The 22521-nt window shown below is 48.0% G+C and overlaps 1 protein-coding gene across 6 annotated transcripts; it reads left to right on the top strand.

The window, feature by feature from the left end:
• Positions 1–1424: 1424 nt before the first annotated feature.
• LOC144334235 (uncharacterized) lies at positions 1425–21080 on the top strand. Of its 6 annotated transcripts, none has more exons than XM_077963066.1 (5): positions 1425–2807; positions 16290–16985; positions 17067–17184; positions 17836–18230; positions 20689–21080. In XM_077963066.1, exon 1 carries the CDS (start codon positions 1827–1829, stop codon positions 2430–2432), a length of 606 nt encoding a protein of 201 aa, XP_077819192.1. In that variant the 5' UTR covers positions 1425–1826; the 3' UTR covers positions 2433–2807; positions 16290–16985; positions 17067–17184; positions 17836–18230; positions 20689–21080. The 6 variants fall into 6 exon arrangements, 4 of the variants coding, with proteins under 4 accessions (XP_077819192.1, XP_077819191.1, XP_077819189.1 ...); XM_077963065.1 differs by having other exon boundaries at positions 16170–16985; positions 17079–17184; positions 17906–18230; positions 20575–21080; XM_077963063.1 differs by having other exon boundaries at positions 12440–16985; positions 18050–18230.
• Positions 21081–22521: the final 1441 nt, after the last annotated feature.

The following is a 22521-nucleotide window of genomic DNA, read 5'->3' as shown; positions in this document are numbered from 1 at the left end:
GAACTCCTACTCATGGTAAGAGATAATCTGACAGAAGCACTGTCAAATAAACCAATGAGCAAGTTAAAAATGAGGAAATGGTCGACAAACAAATGAAAGTGTGCCCAGTCTCACTTGATAACAGGGAATTGCAAATTAAAACACTGAAAGGCCGTTTCACACCCATCAGCTTGGCAAAAATTTTGAAGTCTGACAATACCAAACGTTGTTGAGGATGCCAAGCATGGGTACTCTCATATATTGCTATCAGACTGTGAATGGTACAGCCACTTTGAAAAAACGTTTAGCCATGCTGAGTAAAGCTGCCAATTCCCCTGCCTTGAACCCAGCAATTCTGCACCCAAGTGGCTACTGGAAGACTTACTTTCACACACGGGGATGGCTATAAAAAATACTAATCACAATATTGTTTCTAACAGAAAAAAAATTAAAAATAAGTTGAATGTCCTTCAGAAGGACATTGGTAAATAAAGTATGGTGAACTTATATAATGGGACCCCAATAGGCAGTGAAAATTGCATAATCTAGAACTACGTGTATCCATGTGAACACATTTCAAGATCATACTGCTGGGTGAAAAAAGCAAGTTGCACAATTATATACTTGGTATAATGCTATTTCTTCAGAGTTTAAAAACATACAAAACAATTCTGTAAAGTGCTTACAGGCACAAATACATGTAGCAAAAATACAAAAGCATGCATAGGAATGATAAAACTCCTATGATAAAACACAGAAAGTGATTACCATAGGGGAGGGACAGAAATGAATTCAGAAAACCAGATCTGTGAGGTTTTATGTCCTTTAAAAAAGATCTGAAGAAAATAGAGCAATTGTTAAGCTTTGACAAAGACGTGGCGAGGGGAGGGGAAGGCACACAGAATAGTGATTAATTATATTATTCGCTGTAGTTTTTTGGTATGCTTTAAATTTTTTTGAATTGCACTTTGACCTATTAAAGGCGAATTCCACTGAGTTGGGGGTGGGTGGGTCAGAGAAGGCTTCTCAGACGAATTGAGTCTTACTTAAGATGACAGCTGAAAATTGAGTAGAAGAGGAAGGGCGGCAAGGTGTTTCAGGCAGAGACAGCCTGCGCTAAGAGGCTGGACTGGGAAGGTGAGGTAGGGGCCAGAAACTGAGACTCCCTGTGTGGCCAGAGCAGAGGAAGAAAGGAGCTGAAGTTGAGGGGAGGGGAGGGGAGGCGAAGTGGATGTGCACAGACCGTGCAGGACCCCACGGGCCATCCTGAAGGGTCAAGCCTCTCCCCTAAATATGACAAAATCAGCAGGCAGCCCAGGGACACTTCACTGGGCCAGATAGCAGAACAGGGAGGGCGTTCTTGAAAAGGTGACTCACATCTTGAGTTCTGGAGGATGAGTAAGAGGAAGCCGGTGGGGGTGGGGAGTGAGGGGGAAGAAGGGAGGAAGGGGAAAATTCCCTGGATGGGGCCTAACCGCAGCAAAGACCTGAGGACCTTCAAGAGTGTGGCCCCAGCGGGCTCCAGCCTCCGAGACTAGCTAGGGAGGCATGGGGTAGAAAATGGCAGACGAGGGCGTCCATGAAGACGGAGCGGCCTCAAGCCGAGAGGCATGGCCAAACAGGGGTTGCAGGTGGCTGTTCTGGCAGAGCGAGGGGGATGGATTTGAAGGAGACAGGCGTGCAGGGGAGACCTTTGAGGAGAATGTGTCAACAGCCAAGGGGAGCTGGGCGCCGGGGAGGTCTGGATGAAGTGAGAATGAGGATGGAGTGCAGAGTGCCTGGAGAAGTGTTCAGGAGGGAAGGAGAGGCCTCGGGACGAGGGGCCGGGCGGTTGCGCCATCTCTGCGATGGACAATAATCGGGTCAACACGCGGCGAGTGGCTGTGCGCGCGGGGCTAACAGCGTGGAACTGTCGGGAGGGCGACGGGATGGGCGCGCCCGGGCTGCAGGCGGGGAGCCGGAGGTGGGAGGTGCCTCTTGCGAGTGGCTCACCACAGCTGACAGCTAACGAGCTGGTCCGGACGGAGGACAGAGGGGGAAGAAACGGAGGGAATCGCTGGGGGGAGGCGAGGAGTGGGATCGAGGCGGGTGGGGTGTCGAGAAGGACTGGGCGCAAAGGACCGCGCCGACGCCGCGCGGCTGCCGGGAAGTCAGCTCCCCCGGCCGGGCTGAGCTGGCCCCGGAGCGGGCGTCGGCATCTCCGGCCTCCGCGCGGGGCTGCAGGCAGGCGGCGCCCGGAGCGCACCGCGCGCGAGCAGGCGCGGAACAGCGGACCCAGGCCGGGCCTTCCCGCAGCTTTTCTGGCCGCCTCGGAGCGCAGGGGCCCCGCGCGGCCCGAGGCGCCTCCTGCGAGCGGCCCGACCCCCTGCCCTCCCGGCCCCCTCCAGGCTCCCCGCACGTGCAGGCCGCCGCTCCCCCGGCCCGCGGGCCCGGCGACGTCACTGCGGCTCTGACGCGCGCTCATGGAGGCCCGGGCGGAGGCGGCGCGGCTCGGGCTTCCTTCGGGAGGTCCCGGTCCCGGCAGCCCGCTGCCGCGTCCTTGGCCCTCCTCCGGGGGAACCTCGATCTTTCCAAACTCGGGAAGGCCGGCTGTCCTTCGGCTACTGATAAGGACGCGAGCTCTTGGTAAAAGATCTGAACAATGCCCAGAAAGAAATAGCCGGACCTAAGAAAGAAACTAATAATAGCCGCCAGCTAGAGCTCCACTCGTGTGCTCAGCGCCTTTAGGAACAATAATAACGACCACCGCCATAATAGCCACCATTTATTGAGGGCTTACTCTGTGCCAGGTACTGTGTTAAGCGCTTTGCAGGCAACAACCCTCGGAGGTAAGTACCATTATTATCCCTATTTTGCAGGAAAGCGGGGTACAGAGAGGTTAAGTAACTTGCCCCAGGGCACACAGCTAGCTGATGTCAGTGCCAGAATTCCAACCCCTGCTGTCGGACCCCATGTCATCCTCACATCAACCCACTAAGGACGGGATCCTTCTCTCCATCTTAAAGATGAGGAAACTAAGGCACATGGAAATTTAAGTATAATACCTTGCCCAAGGTCACCTAGCTGGAAAATGGACGAGACAGAAAGCGAACCCAGGGCTCCTCTCTGTGCGTAGAACCCGCGGTGTTGGCCATAGGCTATGCCACTTCCGACAGCCCAGCAGGGTCTGGCCCTGGGTCCCAGAGGCGCAGCCCCTGCGGGGTTTGGATGGGTTCCTGCGGCCTCCGATCCCCTGGTGAATTGGGTGTTTCTGAGCATCATGCCTGCTCAGCCCGCAAGCGTAGGATAGGGAGGCGTCTCTAGGAATCTAGTCCGGGACGGGGCCGCAGTCCTGAGCCGTGATAGAGCGGGGGCGGAGGCAGCCGGAGGGATCTAGAGGCCGGATTGCAGAACTGCCTGGCCGGGCTCTGGGCTGGGCGCCTGCCCCACGCAGCCGGCAGAGGGCGCTGCCGCACACGCCTTGGATCTCACTGTCACCGGGACCTCGGGGCAGGCTAACGTAGGCCTGCAGACGCCTGGACTCAGAACCCCAAAGCAAGAAGCTTCCCTTCCTGGTGGCTGCCATCCCTCCGGCCCACCATTTCAGCCCTGGACCTGCTTTCCCTGACCACTTTTCTCCATCTTCTGTGCTCCTGCCATCCCACCACCGACCTTCAAGGCTTCCCCAGTCCCTGCACAGCGGGTTTTTCATCTCCTGCTGAGAGGCGCGGACACTGATTCCCATCCCATTGAAAGGCCTAGGTGTTTGCAAGTCACATTCAGCCTTGCCTCCCCTTCTCGCCCTCTGGTGATTTAAAATAGGGATAAATCATCTACTTGGAATAAATGACTAATTTTTCTCTTCTTCTCCAAAATACGGTGGGTAGGGGGAGGGTTGGTTAAGTAGGCGCAGATAGATGAAAGGATCTATTTTCATAATAGCTACCGAGTACAGAGTGCTTCTTTTGCGCTGAGCCCTTTATGTGCTTTGACTCATTAATCCTCACTACAGCCCTAAGAAGTGTGGATGATGATTGCTGTTTGATGGATGAGGTCACAAGGCTGGTAAGTGGCAAAGCTGGGATTCTTCCTAGGAGTGTCTGACTTTAAAGCTATGTTCTCATCACCCAGAATGTACACGCTGAAACAACTGAACAGAAGAGGTAAGATGCAAATCATGAAAAACAAATCAAAATCTACGCTGAGAGTGCATAGAAATATCACATGTGCACGGGAGGCTTGACCTGCTTGAGTCCCCAATGTGGGACTCAGATGTCCAACAGAAAAACAAAACCTAAAGGTGCAAGGAGAGAATAGGAATGAGGCTTTTGGCTTTAGCTTGGAAGAGCATCCGGAGAGGCCCACTCACTTTCTATGTCTGGGCTCTGAGAAAATAAAGGTGGTTCTAGGAAAATCTGAAAAGTATGGGAGAAAGAAAAAAAAATCCCTTTTGTGGTTTTTCCTTTAACCAAGCCTCATTTTTCTATTTGTGTTTTATTTTAAAATTAATGTGGCTCTCCCCACCCTTTAAATTGGCACATAAATAGCAAAAACAGAAGGAAAGCCAGCTACAAACTTAAAATGTGGTGGGTTTCTCAGGAAGGAGGTACATGACTTGAAATGGAAATAAGGATTAAATGAGATGCCTTAAACATTTCAAAAACAGACTTTCCACAAGGAATTTAGATCATAAGCCCTAGGGCAGAAGCTTTGTCTGGGTCTGGGCTTGGTATAGTGTCTAGAATCTGTGGGTGCCCAATGAATGTGTAAAACAAATCACCCTTTTAGTACACACTTGTATCTGGGCTACCATGTTGCTTATGGTTTTACTTATTATTATTGTTATTATTATTTATTTTTTGAGATGGAGTCTCACTCTTGTAGCCCAGGCTGGAGTGTAATGGCACAATCTTAACTCACTGCAAACTCTGCCTCCTGGGTTCAAGTGATTCTCCTGCCTCAGCCTCTTGAGTAGCTGGGATTACAGGCACCTGCCACCATACCCAGCTAATTTTTGTATTTCTAGTAGAGACGGGGTTTCACCATGTTCGCCAGGCTGGTCTCGAACTCCTGACCTCAGGTGATCCGCCCGCATCAGCCCCCCAAAGTGCTGGGATTGCAGGCATCAGCCACCACGCCTGGTCTGTTTATGGTTTTGAAGTGTGGCTTCTGAGGTGATCTTCCTGTCCTCTAGATCTCAGTCACTCCTCAGACCCCTCACTTTTCCAGAAATTTGCTCTGGAAATTCAGTCAAGGTGAGGCAATAGGTGATGATGTCGCTAGGCTTAGTTAAGTAGAATGACTGCTCAGCTCTGTAGTCAACTGGAGGTTTTTCCAAACAAGGAAAACCAAGGCAGAAAGAACCTCATGGGACTTGTCACTTACTAGTTCTGACTCTATTGCCCTATGCCTTTAAACTGGAAGAATTCCCCTCTTCACCCAATACCCTGGCCATCCCAGGTGGCCTCCTGCAAAATTATTGGACTTCTTCGCCCTTTCCTCAATCTGCTTCTTCTTCCCTTCTTCTTTCAGTACATTCACTCCACAAACATGTATTGAGAGCCCATTGTATGTAGATGCTGGGGGTACAGCAGAAAACCCAGCCTGAGCTCATGGGCTTACCTTCTCCTCTTCCCACCTCCACCTGGCTCCTTTCCTCATGGCTCCAACTTCCAGGCTTGGCTCCACCATAGTAACTGACTTGCTTCTCCATGTGGGAACGACTACTCAGACACATTTTTTTTTTTTTTGAAACGGAATTTCACTCTTGTTGCCCAGGCTGGAGTGCAATGGCACCATCTCGGCTCACCGCAACCTCCGCCTCCCGGGTTCAAGGGATTCTCCTGCCTCAGCCTCCCGAGTAGCTGGGATTACAGGCACGCACCACCAGGCCCAGCTAATTTTGTATTTTTAGTAGAGACAGGGTTTCTCCATGTTGGTCAGGCTGGTCTCGAACTCCCGACCTTAGGTGATCTGCCCGCCTTGGCCTCCCAGGTGCTGGGAGGCATGAGCCACCACACTTGACCGACACATCTGACATTCTATCAGCTCCCAGCAGCTTCCTGAGACCATACCTGCTGACTTTAGAATCCCACCTTGGGGGTACCCATTTGGCAGGTTTGGATCCTGATAGACCTTCAGGAGCAGAACTTGGGAATGTTCTAGCTCCAGGACCTGCCAATGCCTTCCCATCCTTTCCTAGTTGTCTTTCCTTCAGTTCATAAGAACACTGTTTGTGACGACTGAAATAACTCAGGTCATATTTATGAAACATCTATTACAATGAAAATGAAAATCCCATAGTGACATAATACTCCACTGTTCGCAGGAAAATCCTGGCTAAAACAAACAATGGTGACTGTCTGGCAAGGGACGCACCGAATAATGCTGATGAGTCTTTTGGGTCTTTTTTTTTTTTTTTTTTTTTTTTTTTTTGAATCTTGGGATCGAGTGATTCATAATAATGAAGGAGAAGGAAAACACTAGGCCTGTTTTAGTTCTCAAAATTATTCACAAGGAATAGACTTTCACCATCAACACCCTAAAAAAGCAGAATGCTCAAGGTAAATTGCCAGTTTTTGTCTTTCTGGAAAATCCATTAATACTGAATGATCTTGGTCTTGACCCATTTCAAAAAAAAAGAGGATTGAGCCATGGGATTCAGATTATGTCCTTGAAAATCCCTTTAAAAAGCTAGATTCCAAATCAGTGCTCTTATTCTTCTTGAATATCCCGCCCACCTGTCCCAGCTTGTCCTATCCCTTCTAGATACAGCATTATTTTCTCACTTTGAGAAAGAATGGCCCAGAGACCAGAAGAGTGAGGGAACATAAGGATGACTTTTCCACTGACCTGAGTTGCTAAGCCATTTGGACCCAGAGAACTCATTGTGTATGTGTACTGCTCAATCTATATGTGTGCATGAATTTGTGGTTGTGCATTTTCTGGCTAATATCCGAAGTCTTCATAAGAGGGGGACTGAGATATGACAAAAGGAAGGCCTATGTGTCAAGGACGTGTGTCCAGCCACCAAGAAGTTCTGGGTGCCCAAAGGGGCTTCTAGCTCAGGGTGTGCATGTCCAGCTGCTGGGGTAAAGAGATTTGGAAACCACTGAACATTTCTGCTGGGATCTTTCCAAACCCTTTTGGGAACCGGCAATAGCACTTGTCAGGGGAAATTAGTTCTGCACTTTCACAGAGTGAGAAATTCCTCAGGGGGCATTCTTGTGCTTGGGTAGAGAAATCGAACCCAGCTCATTCCTTCAGGGCCCTTGCCATTAATAAAGCAGACCAAGTCCAGTTCAGTTAGTCCCGCCTGGGTCCGGGCGTGGAGTGGGGACAGGAGCAATGGCGTTCAGGGAATTTCACCCGTGGCTATGGCCCTCCTCTGATGGGTGCAAGCCTGATATTTTAGGGGATCCTGTTACCGGCGTGTAAACACAGTGAGTGACAGCCAAAGCTCCCAGGCAACCAAAGAGGATCTCAAACCCTTCCTATCTTCCTAGAAACCCTGGCTGCCCGACCGGCTGCTTGCTGTCTGATGCAACAGTTTGCAACGCTGTTCTGGGAGTTGAGTCCTGCTGCGGGGCGCCGGGAACGGGGCCGACGCGCATGCGCGGGCTGCGGCCCCGCCCCACAGGGCGGAGATGGGGGGTGCTTTTCACCAGATGTTGGGGGGCGGGGCCGGTCGGCCGGGGAGACCTCTGGCAGCTTGCGCCCGCGATCTGAGCTTAATTAAACTTCTCCCGAGGCATTGGCTGACTGATTGACCCAGTGATCCAAAAAAATCAGAGAGGCCCAAATCTCCCCAAACGCGCCGGCAGAGCGAAGTTGGGAAGTTGGCTTTCGGTTTCCAGACTTGGGCCTTTGGATTTAGCCTCCCTCCCCCGCGGCCCCCGATCCGCAGCACTGTCCAGGATGCGCAGCTCGGAAGCACAGTCAAGCCTCGCGGGCCTGGGACCTCACACCACACACTTTCTTAAGAAGGGAAGGATAGTGGCTACCGGGCGGGAAAGAGGCAAGGTTTTGATACCGCCTTGGTCAGTATCTCCCCTGCCTCCCTCATCTGTTTTAGGTTTTATGAGCAGGAGGCGTCACCGATTATTTTCCAAAATTTTCAGCCGTTCGGGTATTGCCTTCACGGTTTGCTTCCAGATCCACATTCCACCTCTATTATACATTTTAATAAATTTTTATTTTATTAACTTTTTCTTTACCTTTAAACCATTTCCCTTTTTTAGGTAGCTTTGCCCTAAGCAATCACGTTAGTAAAGCTACAGGCTGAAAATAAATTCAAAACTATTAAAATAAAAAATTTATATATGGGCTGGTCCGAGTGCAGTGGTGTTTGCAACTAATTGATCACATCCAGTTACAGATTTCTTTCTTTTTTTTCTTTCCCTCTCCACTCACACTGCTTCACTTGACCAGCCTTAAAAAAAAAAAAAAAAAGTTAGCTACATTGTCTTGTCTACCACATTTGGTGAAAAACTCTGGTAATTGCTGGACACAATGGCTCATGTTTGTAATCCCAGCACTTTGGGAGATCAAGGCTGGAGAATCACTTGAACCCAAGAGTTTGAGACCAGCCTGGGCAACATGGTAAAACCCATCTCTACTACAATCACAAAAATTAGCTGGGCATAGTGGCGCATGCCTGTAATCCCAACTACCTGGGAGGCTGAGGTGGGAGGATTGCTTGAGCCCGGAAGGTTGAGGCTGCAGTGAGCTATGATGGTGCCACTGCACTCCAGCCTGCATGACAGTGAGACCCTGTCTCAAAAACAAAGAAAACTCTGAAGGTAATACTACCTAACATACTGAGTGATTGTCAAGGTCTCAGGCATTGTTCTAAGCACTTTACACACTCTTACTCCTTATGACGCCATAGAAGGTGGATGTTGTTTACATTTAAAGGAGAAAAATGAGGCACAGAAAGCCTAAGATCACAGAGCCAGGATGCAAACTCCACTAGCCTGTCTCCACAGCCTACATAGCTGCCCTATCCAAGAAGGACCCACAATTTCTCCAAATCTTACCCCTCTTTCAAGGCTAAGATCAAATGTCAGGGCCTGGATGAAGGCCACCTGGGAGCTGGGCACACGGCACCGGCATGGGGGCGTGAGAATCCAGTCTGCCAGGGTTCAGGTGTTGGTTTTGCCATTACTAATTTTATGATCTGAAGCTTTTAGTTTCTTCATCTGTAAAATGAGCAGAATCACAATTTCTTTCTTTCTTTCTTTCTTTCTTTCTTTCTTTCTTTCTTTCTTTCTTTCTTTCTTTCTTTCTTTCTTTTTTTGACGGAGTCTTGCTCTGTCACCCAGGCTAGAGTACAGTGGCGTGATCTCAGCAACCTCCGCCTCCCAGGTTCAAGCAATTCTCCTGCCTCAGCCTCCCGAGCAGCTGGGATTACAGGTGCGTGCCACCACGCCCAGCTTTTTTTTTTTTTTTTTTTTTTTTTTTTTGGTATTTTTAGTAGAGACAGGGTTTCACCATGTTGGCCAGGCTTGTCTCAAACCCCTGACCTCAGGTAATCTGCCTGCCTTGGCCTCCCAAAGTGCTGGGATTACAGACGTGAGCCACCACGCCTGGCCCAGAATCGTAATTTCTTCACACACCCTTGATCCAACCAACTCAGAACATCTCTCCCTGTTTAGAATTCTCTTCTTCCTTCTAAGGCTCAGTTTGGGCCCCTCCCATGTGCTCTCCTGGCATTTGGTACTTACCTGGACGGTAGTACTTAATAGCACCATACTCTAAGTACTTGCTTCCCTCACTAGACCGGAAGCTCTTGAGCACAGAGCCTTGCCTTGGTCACTGCTGTATCTCCAGTACCTAGCCCAGTGCCTGGCACATGGTGGCCACCCATTAAAATAGTATTGAACGAATGAGCAAAGTGGGCTCTGAGTAGAGGAAGACCTTTCCTTTCCCCTCCAGATTGATGGAGCCATTCTCATGGAAGGCTGAAGGACCCTCTAGCCTCCCAACGACTCCTCCTAAGGGCATATTCTGTAACAGTGGGCAGCACTGGCATCACTACCCAAAGAGGCCAATGGGCTGACCCTGAAAGGTCCCCACAGGGCTAGTTGAGTTAGTGACACAGAACAGGAAGAAATGCCAACAAGCGTTAAGGAACTGCGTTCAAGAATCTTTCTCAGCACTCATGAACTACTGGTTACTTAGTGCTAAGTGCAAGGGCCTACGTTTTGCAAACTTCAGTTCATTCTCACCACAGTCATAGAAGGTAGGTCAATCAGCCTTGAAATTTTTTTATTATTATTATTTTTTAAAGCACTCTTTAAAGCACCTTTTTTTTAAAGCACCTTTGGAATCCAAAGGGTGATTCCAGGCATTTCTTTCCACACTCCCTAGATCCCCCTCCTCCCCTTTACTTGGATGGGACAAAGTTTCTCATTTCCCATGTTTCATTTTCTTCTTTTCTTAGTTTTCATTATTGTTTTACTTCCGTAGGTTATTGGGGAACAGGTGGTGTTTGGTTAAATCAGTCAGTTCTTTAGTGGTGATCTATGAGATTCTGGTGCACCCATCAGCCAAGCAGCATACACTGCACTCAGTTTGTAGTCTTTTATCCCTCACCCCCTTCCCACCCTTTCCCCCTGAGTCCCCAAAGTCCATTGTGTCATTTTTATGCCTTTGCATCCTCATAGCTTAGCTCCCATTTATAAGTGAGAACATACAATGTTTGGTTTTCCATTCCTGAGTTACTTCACTTAGAATAATATCATTTTCTTCTCTAAAGTAACCCGTAAATCTCTGATGTCCGTGACAATCCCTATTTTGAACATCCTATCTACTGTCCTCAATTGACCACAGAAACACTTAGAAATTCCCCTTATCCACATTAAAACTACATTTCCCAGACTGCCATTCTCATCTGGAAAGAGAACAAAAAGCCTATGTCAGACCATGTGTCTTCTATTTTGGGGTTGGAAAATCTGGTCACTAACTTGGATAAAGATTGGTATGCCCATAGACTAATTCTTCTGGCCCCAGGCAGACATGAATTTCCCAGGCCTCAAAGATTGGGGGTGGGGATGGGTTATTACAGCAAACAAAACCTTCAATTAGAGGCAGAAATAAAGACTTGGCAGAAGACTTTTAGAAGATTGATGACCCCGGCCCATCTATTTTCTTTCTGCAACAGCCCTTACCACCACCACCTCTTCCCTCTCTCCATTTCCTTCCCTTTCCCCTTCTTCCAGATTCTTCTCTTAATTGTACCATCGTGCCACTCCCTTGTCCCCACCCCCATCCCCTTGCCCACACCCATTCTTTAACTGTTTAGTATAAAATTCAGCCCACCAGACTGAGGTTTTCTTCGACCCAAATGTTATTTTCAGAAGGAGCCATTGAGGTTGGGGAGTAATTGCAGTGTTGGACCTCTGCAAGCCAAGCTGAAAATAATCAGCGAGGCAGATGGGGCGGGAAAAGAGTGTGGTGCCCTTCCACCAAAGAGCGAGAGAAACCCAACAGAATGAGTCAGAGAGACGAGCGAGCGCCAGGCTGGGCCAGCTGGGCTTACGGCTGGGAGTTCAGTTAAGGGGAAACTGCCCAAGGTGTTGGGGCCTCTGACTGAGGCCTGATCCAAGATGGTTCCTGGCTGCACATTACAAGTCCATATTTCTTATGACAGCTGCTGAGCTTCTCTTGCTCTTACTCAACTCGGCCATAGGAGCCAGTAGGCCAAATTGGAATTCAGCCGTGCCAATTGGCTCGCCCATCTCTGCAGCGTTTCTCCACTTTGGCACTATTGACAGTCTACGCTGGATGATTCTTTGTTGTGGGGAGCTATCCTGGGTATTATAGGATGTTTATCAATATCCCTGGCCTCTACCCTCTCGATGTTAATAGTGTACACATTTACATTCACATCCAGTTGTGATAATCAGAAATGTTCCTGGGAAGGCAAAAATCAGCCCTTGTTGAAAACCACTAATCTAGAGTGATCCAGGCCCACGTGAGAGTCACACCACCTATCCCCATGGTGGCGCCATCACCTTGCGTTCTATCCAAATAGGCCTAGATCCAAATGATTGGCCAACTCCGATTTCCAATGGCCACTGTTAGATGCCTCAAACTCAGCATGAGTGCCTATCATGTGCCAGACACTATACTTCATTGTTGACAATGAAGCAGTGGAAAATACAGACATGGTTCCTGCCTCACGGAAACTACAGGTGTATTGGAGAAAGACAGGCAGGCATTCAATAACCACCAGTGAGAGGTGGGGAAAGAAAAGAAATGGGATGCCATGAGACTACAGGAGACGGTTTCTGACCTTGGTGACGGGGTCAAGAAAGGCTCTTGGAGGAAATAAGGAATTCGCCAATTGGAGATTTGGGAGTGAGGGGGTATTCTGTAGAGGAGGGACTGAGTGTTCAGATGCCTTGAGTTAAGAGGGACTGTTTTTTTTTTCTCGGTTGTGTGTGTGTGTGTGTTTTGTTTGTTTGTTTTTTTACAGAGTTTCACTCTTGTTGCCCAGACTGAAGTGCAGTGGTGTGATCTCGGCTCACCACAACCTCTGCTCCCGGATTCAAGCAATTCTCCCGCCTCAGCCTCCCAAGTAGCTGGGATTACAGGCATGCACCACCATGCCAGGCTAATTTTGTATTTTTAGTAGAGACAGGGTTTCTCCATGTTGGTCAGGCTGGTCTCAAACTCCCGACCTCAGGTGATCCGCCCACCTCGGCCTCCAAAAGTGCTGGGATTACAGGCGTGAGCCACCATGCCCAACTGAGAGACTGTTAAACATTTCAGAAACCCAAAGAAGTCTGTCTTGGACCAGGCTCAGGACAGTGGGAAAGCATTTTCTCCTCTCATCCCCAAAACTTGCATTTCCTGTACTCCTTCTCTAGGTTTGTAGTGCAGGCATGTACACTCAGGATCATATTTAACCATATTTAAACCACCACCCCCTCCATTCTCACTCAACCCCCCTTAGTCACCCAGTTACCAAGTTCTGTCATTCTTCCACCAAAATCTCTCTGCAAACTGTCTCCTTGTCTCTGTTCCCACCACTAAAGCCCTGATCTGATGCAGGCTCTTTATTACTCAGCCGAATTTGTGAAATAGCTTCCTAACGAGTCATCCTCCAGTCCTTCCCTCAGAGAAAGACACAGATCTGATTATGTCTTCCCAGGCCTAAAACCCCTCCATGGCTTCCAGAGGCCTGTGGGACAGGCTGCTTCCTTCTCATGGCCTTCAGATGCCCTTCTTTACTTAATCCTAACATACCCCTAGCTCTCCACTCTCAGATCACAAGCCACACCTCATAGGCCTCCATATTTTGCCATTCTCTTTGTCTGAAATGCCCTTCCTCAACCAAAACCATTGGGAAATTCCAATACTTATTTTAAAACTCAGCCAAAATGAACTCATGATACCCTTCCACTCTTTCGAAGAAGCCTCCTCTTAATTCTTCCCTCTGTTTTCACTGGGCTTTATATGTTGTTGTGAGTTACCAGTTGTCATGTTGTCCATAGTTATCTATTTAAACCCATCTCTTCCCCCAGCATCTCAGGACCTCAAGGGCAGATAATGTAGTGGACACTGCTGGCTGGCTACCCAACATCCATTCTCCCCCTTCCAGATTCCTAAGAGAAGCCAAGGCGATTCAAGGGACAGTGCATTATTTAGAGTATGAGCTAAGCTGCTGTGACAGACCCAGAGTATAGAGACTGAAGAAGCAAGCCCATGGGGCTCCGTGGAAGCTGACCCTTCCCAACAATTGATTCAGGAACCTGGCCCTAACTAATCTGAGTGCAGCAGAGACCTTTCTGTTTCACTCATATGCACGATCCCCTTTTTAAATAACAGAACTCCTGATTTTTGGCTGAGCGGATGGCTGCCTCGTTAAAGACTACATTTCCCAACCTCCCTTGCTGCTCATTGTGGCCAGGAGTCTAAGTTCTCCCCCAATGAACAGTGAGCAGACATAATCGGACCACTTTTAAGCTGGGCCCTCAAAGGCACTGTGCATGTACTTCCCTGACCCTTCTGCCCTTCTCCCTCCCTGGGAGATGATAGAAATTTGAAGCTGTCTCTTAGGACCTAGAGAGGGAAACCACATTTGAAGGATGGCCAAGTCCTCCTATCAGTCTTCGACTGCTTTTTTTTTTTTTTTTTTTTTCCTGAACTCTTACATGAAAGAGACGTACATTCTATCTTGCTTACATTTGTATGTGGGGTCTCTGTGTTACAGCTTTTCCTATGCTGTACAAAATACACGTGCCTGGCTTTCCCAAATCTTGGGAATTGGTTCCAAAATGGGTATGTGACCTAGTTAGGGCCAATAGATGCCCGGAAGGTTTGATTTGGGTTTCTAGGAAAGAGCACGCTTGCTTTTATCAGGCAGCTTCGTGGATAGCCTTCTCTCTTTCTCTTCCCCTAGACATTGCAGAGCCTGGAACTAGGGCAGTCCTCTTGCTACCAGCCTAAGGGTGTCACCACAAACAGAGGAAGGCAGAGTCAAGAGCACTGCAGGGAAATGGAATCAGAGTTTCTGGACTCATCAACTCGGAAGCCTACAATGTTAGTCAGCTTGGGCTGCCATAACAAAATACCATAAACTGAGTGAATTCAACAATAGAAATTTATTTTCTCACAGTTCTGGAAGCTAAAAGTCCAAGATCAAGGCACCATCAAAGTTGGTTTCTGGTGAGGCCTCTCTTCCTGGCTTGCAGATGGCCACCTTCTCATTGGGACCTCACATGGCCTCTTCTCTGTGTATGCCCGGAGAAAGACAGAGCTCTCTGGTATCTCTTCCAGATAGGACTGCTATCCTTTTAAGAAGAAGAAGAGATACTAGAGAGCGCTCTGTCTTCTTATAAGAACGCCAGTCCTAGTGGATTAAGACCTTACCCTTATGACTCATCTAATGTTAATGACCTCCATAAAGGGCCTATCTCCAAATGCAGTCACAGAAAGACATTTGTTGGCTTCAATATATGAGTGTGGAGGAGGCATAATTCAGTTCATAACATCACTCTACTTCTGGACCCCCAACCTCCAACTAAGTGAGCCAACAAATATCCTTCCATTGAGGGCAACTTGAGTTGGTTTCCTCACGTCTTACCTTACAATATTTCACTCTTCTTCCTATCCCTGCTGTTCCTAGACAGACCCCAATGCACAGAAAGTGTCAATCAGTATTTGTGGAATAAATGCTCAATTGCTATTTTTCTTCTTGTACCTGCAACGACTACCTCACAGATAAGCTGTAAGACTTTCTCTTTCCTCTGCCCTGCAAGAATGTATTATTGCTATTCCTTCTGCTATTCTCCTTTTTTTAGATGAGCAAATTCAGGCTTAGAGAGGTAAAATCACTTGTTCAAGGTTAGTAGGTGACAGAGCTGGCTTTGACCTCACGTCTGAGAGCGCCCCCAGCCTGGGCTCTTAAGTAGAGTGCTTGGTGGGAGACTTTGGAATTTAGCAGCATTTTCTGTGGTCTTATAACTTAAGCAGGCATGGGGGAAGGGCATGGTGAGGCTCCAGCACCGTAAGGTCAGTGCTGATGGAGAGGAGGTTAGGACAAGAGAGAAACACAGTCACTGAAGTGAAGTGTAGGGCAGTGAAGACCACCAGGCAATCCAGGTCAAGTATGTGGAGGGAGTGGCCAGCTCTGTCGCTTAGGGTCTCCTGACACTAACAAGTGGGAGTTTAGGAAAAGAGACACAGCCCAGGTGGACTCCAGGAGGGAGTGTGGTCACCAGCAGCGAGAGTCCACTGTCCCCTACTCAGCAGGATCCCTGAAGTGGTCAAGGGGTGGCCACAGGAGCAGGAGGCAGCCCTGGAGAGGTCTCTGTCCTGGTCATTTGTTTGGTTTGTTGTCACATCTGTTCTTTGCCTGTGTTCTGCTCAGTATCTTGGAGGGCAAATCACGTGCCCCAGACCCCCTTGCCAACTGGCTCCTGCTTAGTTTTACCCAATGAAAGGTTCTGGAGGAAGATGGGGGGCAGGGGAGGAAGAGAAGTCTGCGTATTCCTCCTGATCCCCAGATCTGGGTGGCAGCTCTGGCTGTGAGTTCATCTCCTTCATGGCTCCAGCTCCCTTGGGCCATCCAGGTCCTGGGCTCCTGAACCTCCGCCCCCTCCCTTTGTTGCTCCAGCCCTGGGAGCAACCCCATTGGTAGGGGGGCAGGGGGTGACAGTTTCCTGCTGCTGCTAGTCTCTGGTTTACCTCCCCACCCCCAGGTGCCTTTTCAACATTTCCAACCATTTCCTCTGCTGAACCTGGGTCCTGGTCTCCTGTCTGGGCCCTGCCTGGTACCCCAGCTGGAAGGAGATGGTCATGGTCCTCATCTCCTACCACAGCTGTGGATCAAGGCGGTCTCACTGGGCAGAGTGGCAGGAAGCGCCTAAGCTTGACAGTAGGCAGAAGCCCGGTCCTGCGGCCAGGCCACCAGGGTGCCCTTTTGGTGACCGTGAACAGAACTCAGCAGCTTCCCAGCAGAACCTCACTGGATCCCAGACCAGGAGCCCTGGCAATTGGTGCAACTGAGTCTGTAGAATGTCTTCATTCTGTCACTCATGTTCTCCCAGCCTCGAAAGATTCCTAGCTGGGCCATTCCCTACCCGTGTGACCCCAGCAAGTCACTGAACCTCACTGTACCTCAGTGTCCTTACCTGGATTACACGAAACTAAAAGTACCTCCTCTATTGCCGTGACGATGAAAGAAGAGAAAACTTGGCACAATGCCTGGCACAGAGTCAGTGGTCAATAAATGGAAGCAGTGGTCATCGTTATTGTTGACAATAGTAATAGCCTGGGCAGTCCCAGAGAACCTTTGGAGAGCAGGGGCACCCAAGAAGGGGAGGGAGGTTTTACGTCTCTCCTGCCACTTCGGAGTGAAGGCTGAATCCTGAGCCAGGGTTGGGGTAGGAGAAGTCACTGGAGCTACACAAGCACCAGGCACCGCTCCTGAGTGTTTGTTCTATGCCTGACTGTGTGCAAAACGTGGAATCATGTCCTGCATACTATTGCATTTAATCCTCCTACCACTGGAAGAGGTATGTGTCTGTTATTATCAATGACGACATTCCCATTTTTTTTTTTTTTTTTTTTGAAACGGAGTCTCACTCTGTCACCAGGCTGGAGTACAGTGGCACGATATCGGCTCACTGCAACCTCTGCCCCCCAGATTCAAGCAATTCTCCTGCCTCAGCCTCCCGAGTAGCTGGGATTATAGATGCCCACCACTACACCCAGGTAATTTTTGTATTTTTAGTAGAGACAGGGTTTCGCCATGTTGGCTAGGCTGGTCTCAAACTCCTGACCTCAGATGATCCACCCGCCTTGGCCTCTCAAAGCACTAGGATTACAGGCATGAGCCACTGCGCCTGGCCGACATCCCCATTTTATAAACCTATTGAGCCTCAGAGAGGTTCAGGAATCTGCCTAAGGTCACGTAGTCAGAATGGAACAGAGTCAGAATTCCAGCCAACCCTATCTTATAAAAAACTCCAGCCTCCCCAGGAGGGGTTCATGGGTCTTTCTCTGCCCATGGCTCTGGCACTGGTCCTGGTGTTTGAGTCGAGAAGGTGGGGGACCCACAGATAAATAGATCACTCTCAGAACCAGTATGTGGCCCAGTCCAGGCCTCCAGGCCTGTTCCTCCTTTGAGATGTCTGCCAGGTGTTGGAAGCGAGGGGCAGTCTTGGAAAGGGGTGGACCTACCAGGAGGTTGCCCCCTGCCAAGGGGGGCACACATGTGTGTGTGTGTATGTGTAAGTGCACACAGGCACATGTGGACCTGCCCCCCGACCTCTGCCTTGGCCTAAGAGAGAACAGCACAGGGCTGTGCATTTGGCAGGTCAGGTCCAAAGGGATGGGTGGTGGCCACTCTCATGCCCCTCTCAGCTCCCAGGAGATGCTTGGCAATTTTCCTGGAGAGCTGGCTATGGGCCTGAGACCCTTGCTGCCCGCAAAGGCAAGAAGAGAGGACACCAGAGAACTCTTCCAAAATCAGTTCGGACTTTACCAGCCTCTCTGAGCCTCCTTGCCAGAAGGTGATTGACAGCCTTGTGACTCGCGCCCAGTGAAGATGGGCTGCCTCACAACATCTTGTCCCCAGATCCCACCATCTCCTGGAAATCAATCTCCAAATGATCCAGGCCTTGCTGTAGGCGCTGAGCAATACAGAATGGCCCCCTCATCATAGCCCCATGGGACACAGCCTGGTGTGATGTGAGGAGCATGAGGCATGCAGTCAGCATGGATTTCAACCTGGACCCACAGGAGCTGTGAGGCCTCAGGCAAGTGACGTCAATAGGCCTTTGAGTCTTGGTTTCCTCATCTGTGAAATGGCCATACCTTCCCATCAGTAGGTGCCTCGTAAATGTGAGCATTCCCACTTCTTCCCTTTCTTCCTTCTTTTTTCTGGATCCCCAGAACCTCCACTGACCACTTTACCACCTAGCTGCAAGGGCCTCCACTTCTCAGAATCCTCGCAGGCTGTGGCCTGGTCTCTGAGCCTTGCAGGAGACAGCAGTTTCACCATCCTTTGCTTGTGGCCTGCTGTGGGCCAGCACCCCCCCCCCGGAGAGCAGAGGCCGCAGAGCTGGGAGGCTCAGGTCCCACCCTCTTCGTAAACACTAGTTGGGCACCAACTGACCTCGGGAGGGAAGTGCTCCACTGAGACCCTCCCCTTCCAGCCCTGCCTGCCACTCTATGTTCCAGGGGAAGTGCCAGACAAATCTGGCATCCTTGCACCCAGGCCACCCCCATCCTGGAAATAGTCACTTAGAGCCAAACCTCTGGCTGAAGGGGAAAGGGAATTAAAAATCCCTGAGCAGGTCTCCCCTTCCCTCACAAAATATCACCCCGGGCCATCCTAGACAGTGCCAGGTCTAATTAAATTTAATTTTTAAATTATTATTTGTAGAGACACAGTCTCGCTACGTTGCCCAGGCTGGTCTCAAACTCCTGGGCTCGAGCAATCCTCCCGCTTCAGCCTCCCAAAGTGCTGGGATTATAGGAATGAGCCACTGTGCCCAGCCTAATTTAAATATTTTTAATGATCATGATGACATACATAAATGGGACTTTACTGTTACTGTTTATTTCTTTAAAATAAAGATAGGAATTAAATATAACAAAAATTAATAGTTTTAATTTTGAGCAGTGGGGATGTGTGTGTTTTTATTATTCTTTGTAACATGCTTTTCTGTATTGTTAAAATTTCTCTAAATAGAAACATTTTGAAATAAATAAGATTAGCACAGGCCTATTAGAGAAAAATTTAGAAAATACCAAAAGTATAAAGGGGAAAATAAGAATCACTAAAATCTCTCCTCTGAAACCAGACCACCAATATATCATCTTATTTCCTTCTAGTTCTTTTTCTAGCACATATTTATGTTGTTTAATTCTTTTTATCAAAAACAATGGCATCATATTGTTGAATAACCTTTTTTCCCTTTAACAATATATTTTGAACAATTTCTCACACCCTTATTTACTTTAGAACACTTCAGTCTTTTTTCCCATGGAATCATGAATAAGGTATTTGTTTTCTATTTCCTTTTTAAAATTGTTTGCTTGTTTCTTATTTCAAACCTTCATTCTGAGAATAAGGTTTTTGGGTTTTTTTGTTTTTTTGTTTTTGAGACAGTCTCGTTCTGTCGCCCAGGCTGGAGTGCAGTGGTAGATTCTTGGCTCACTGTAACCTCCACCTCCTGGTTTCAAGCGATTCTCCTGCCTCAGCCTCCCAAGTATCTGGGATCACAGGCACACACCACCACTCCTGGCTAATTTTTGTATTTTTAGTAGAAACGAGGTTTCACTATGTTGTCCAGGCTGGTCTCGAACTCCTGACACCAAATGATCCACCCACCTTAACCTCAGCATATATTTTATTACTGCAATAAATATGGATCTCATTAAGTCATATACTTTATACCTTTCATTATTTTTTCTTATTTAAAAAGTAATACACTTTTGTTGAAGAAAAATTAGAGGCCGGGCATGGTGGTTCACGCCTGTAATCCTAGCACTTTGGCTGAGGCAGTGGATCACTTGAGCGCAGGAGTTCTAGATCAGCCTGGACAACATGATGATCCCTGTCTCTACAAGAAATACAAAAATTATCCAGGCGTGGTTGCAGGTGCCAAGTCCTAGCTACTCAGGAGGCTGAAGTGGGAGGCTCACCTGAGCCCAGGAGGTCAAGGCTGTGGTGAGCCATGATTATGCCACTGTACTCCCCAGCCTGGGTGACAAAGTGAGATCCTGTCTCAAAAAATAAAAATAATAGAAAAATTAGCAAATACAGATAAACAAACAAAAGGTAAATAAATAAGCACATAAAATCCTTATAACCTACCATCCTGAAATAATCTCTACTAACATTTTAGCTTTTAACATTCCTTTCTTTTTTCTATGTACATATGGATGAATATAAACACACATTTTAAAATAAAATCCGGGTTAAGAGTTAAACACTTAAAGAAGATAAAATAAAATTGGAATCATACAATTCATACTCTTCAATTTGCATTTTTGTTTAGTTAATATATCTCATATTGATTAGGATTATTTCAGCTACAAATGACAGAAAACCCAAAGTAACAGTAGCTGAAGCATGTTAATTTCTCTCTCTAGTAAGTGATGTCCAGCAGTAAGCAGCTCAGGCTGGTTCTGCAGCTCTGTGACCATCAGGGACTAGACTCCTTCTAACCAATGCCCTCCATCTTCCACACATGGCTTCCACCTCAGGACCCAAGATGGCTGTTCATATCCACACTCCAGAAACTGAAGAAGGAAGAAACAGAGACCAGCTTTTCTCTCCAAGGACACTGCTATCATCTGAACACGTTCCCCTGAAACTCATATGTTGAAACTTAATCACCAAGGCGACAGTATTAGTAGGTGGTGCTTTTAGGAGGTGATTAAGTCATGAGGGTGCAGCCTTCATGAATGAGATTAGTACCCTTATCAAAAAGGCGCAAGGGAGCTGTTTTCCCTTTCACCACATGAGGACGCAGCAAGAAGGCGCCATCTTGGAAGCAGAAAGCAGGCCCTCACCAGATACTGAATCTGCTGGTACCTTCATTTTGGACTTCCCAGTCTCCAGTACTGTGAGCAATAAATTTCCGTTGTTTGTAAATTACTCAGTCTAAGGTAATTTTGTTATAGCAGCAGGAACAGTCTAAGAGAGACACTTCCTGGAATTCACACGCATCTCTTCTGCTTATATCCTGCTAGCCAGAATGTAGTCCCATGACCACTGGGAAATAGGTTATTTATCTAAGTAGGGGTTCTGTTACTATGGCAAAAGGGGAGAAGAGATATTGGGGAGCAACTGGTATCTCTACCACATCACAAACATCTTTCCAGTGTATATAGTTTTGTATCCTGGTTTATTATTATTTTGTTGAACATTTCCCCATATCATTAAATATTCTTTGAAATTCTTTTTTTTTTTTCTTTTGTTTCTTCCTTTTGTTTTTAATGAGACAGGGTCTCACTCTGTCACCCGGGCTGGAGTGCAGTGGCATGATCATGGCTCACTGTAGCTTTGACCTCCCAGGCCCAAGCCATTCTCCCTCCTCAGCCTCCAGGGTACTTGGGACTACAGGCATGCACCACCATGCCCCATTAATTTTTGTATTTTTTGTAGAGACAGGGTTTTGCCATGTTGCCCAGGCTGGTCTGAAACTCCTGGTCTCAAGAGATCCACCCACCTCAGCCTCCCAAAAAGCGAGGCTTACAGGCGTGAGCCACTGCACCCAGCCGAATATTTAAATTCTTAGTTTTTCTCAGTTAAGAATTATACTTATTAAGAATATATATTAATTTATATATTAATTTTTAATGACTGCTTAATCTGTTATATATACGTAGCATCACTTATGGACCTTATTACTTGATATCTGGATATTAAGAGATACTCAGACTATTATTATTATTATTATTGCTAAATAAGCCTCTTTTATGTTTAAAACTTGTCAGAGAAAGAGATGCCAAGCTTTCCTCTCCACTCTATGGGTGCCCACCTCAGATATTTTGCTGGGGAGTCAGGGTGGTGTCTGCCTGGAAAGCTGGCTGAACGGGCTGACTTTGTTCCTGGTAACAAATGCAGATTTTTAGTAACTGGTATACGCTGCTACTCCTGTCGCAGGGGAAGTCACAGGAGTGGGCAGGGCCTAGTGGGCAGTTCCACCATAGGTTGGGGAGTGGAGGGACCTCAGGGAGTAGTGGGGAGTTGGGGAGTGAGTAAGAGGAAACTACAAACTCTCAGGACCAAGGGAGGCCCTGGCCCTGGAAAGGCTCAGGGGACTCAGCGGAGCCCATTTATTCTTTATTTGGGTTCAACAAATCAACAAATGCCTGTGGCCTATGTGCCTGGCCCTGGGGAAGTCTCAGAGGAGACGTGGTCCGTGCTCTTCAGGAGGGCAGCTAACTCTAAATTCTCAAACATTAGAGTTCAACCTGGTGAGTTACCTCAAATACAGAATCCTGGGGCCCACATTCAAAAATCTGGTACAATAGGTGTTGGTGGGCCTAGACTTCAACTCTCCCCAGGTGACCCTGATGAGGGTGATCAGG

This window comes from Macaca mulatta, chromosome 14 (assembly GCF_049350105.2).
Source record: "Macaca mulatta isolate MMU2019108-1 chromosome 14, T2T-MMU8v2.0, whole genome shotgun sequence".
NCBI classification, from domain to species: domain Eukaryota; kingdom Metazoa; phylum Chordata; class Mammalia; order Primates; family Cercopithecidae; genus Macaca; species Macaca mulatta.
This window is presented reverse-complemented; position numbering and strand designations above follow the sequence as displayed.

Coding starts and splice junctions, on each gene's coding strand:
- LOC144334235 (XM_077963066.1), top strand. CDS start 1,827: ATGGACAATAATCGGGTCAACACGCGGCGAGTGGCTGTGCGCGCGGGG.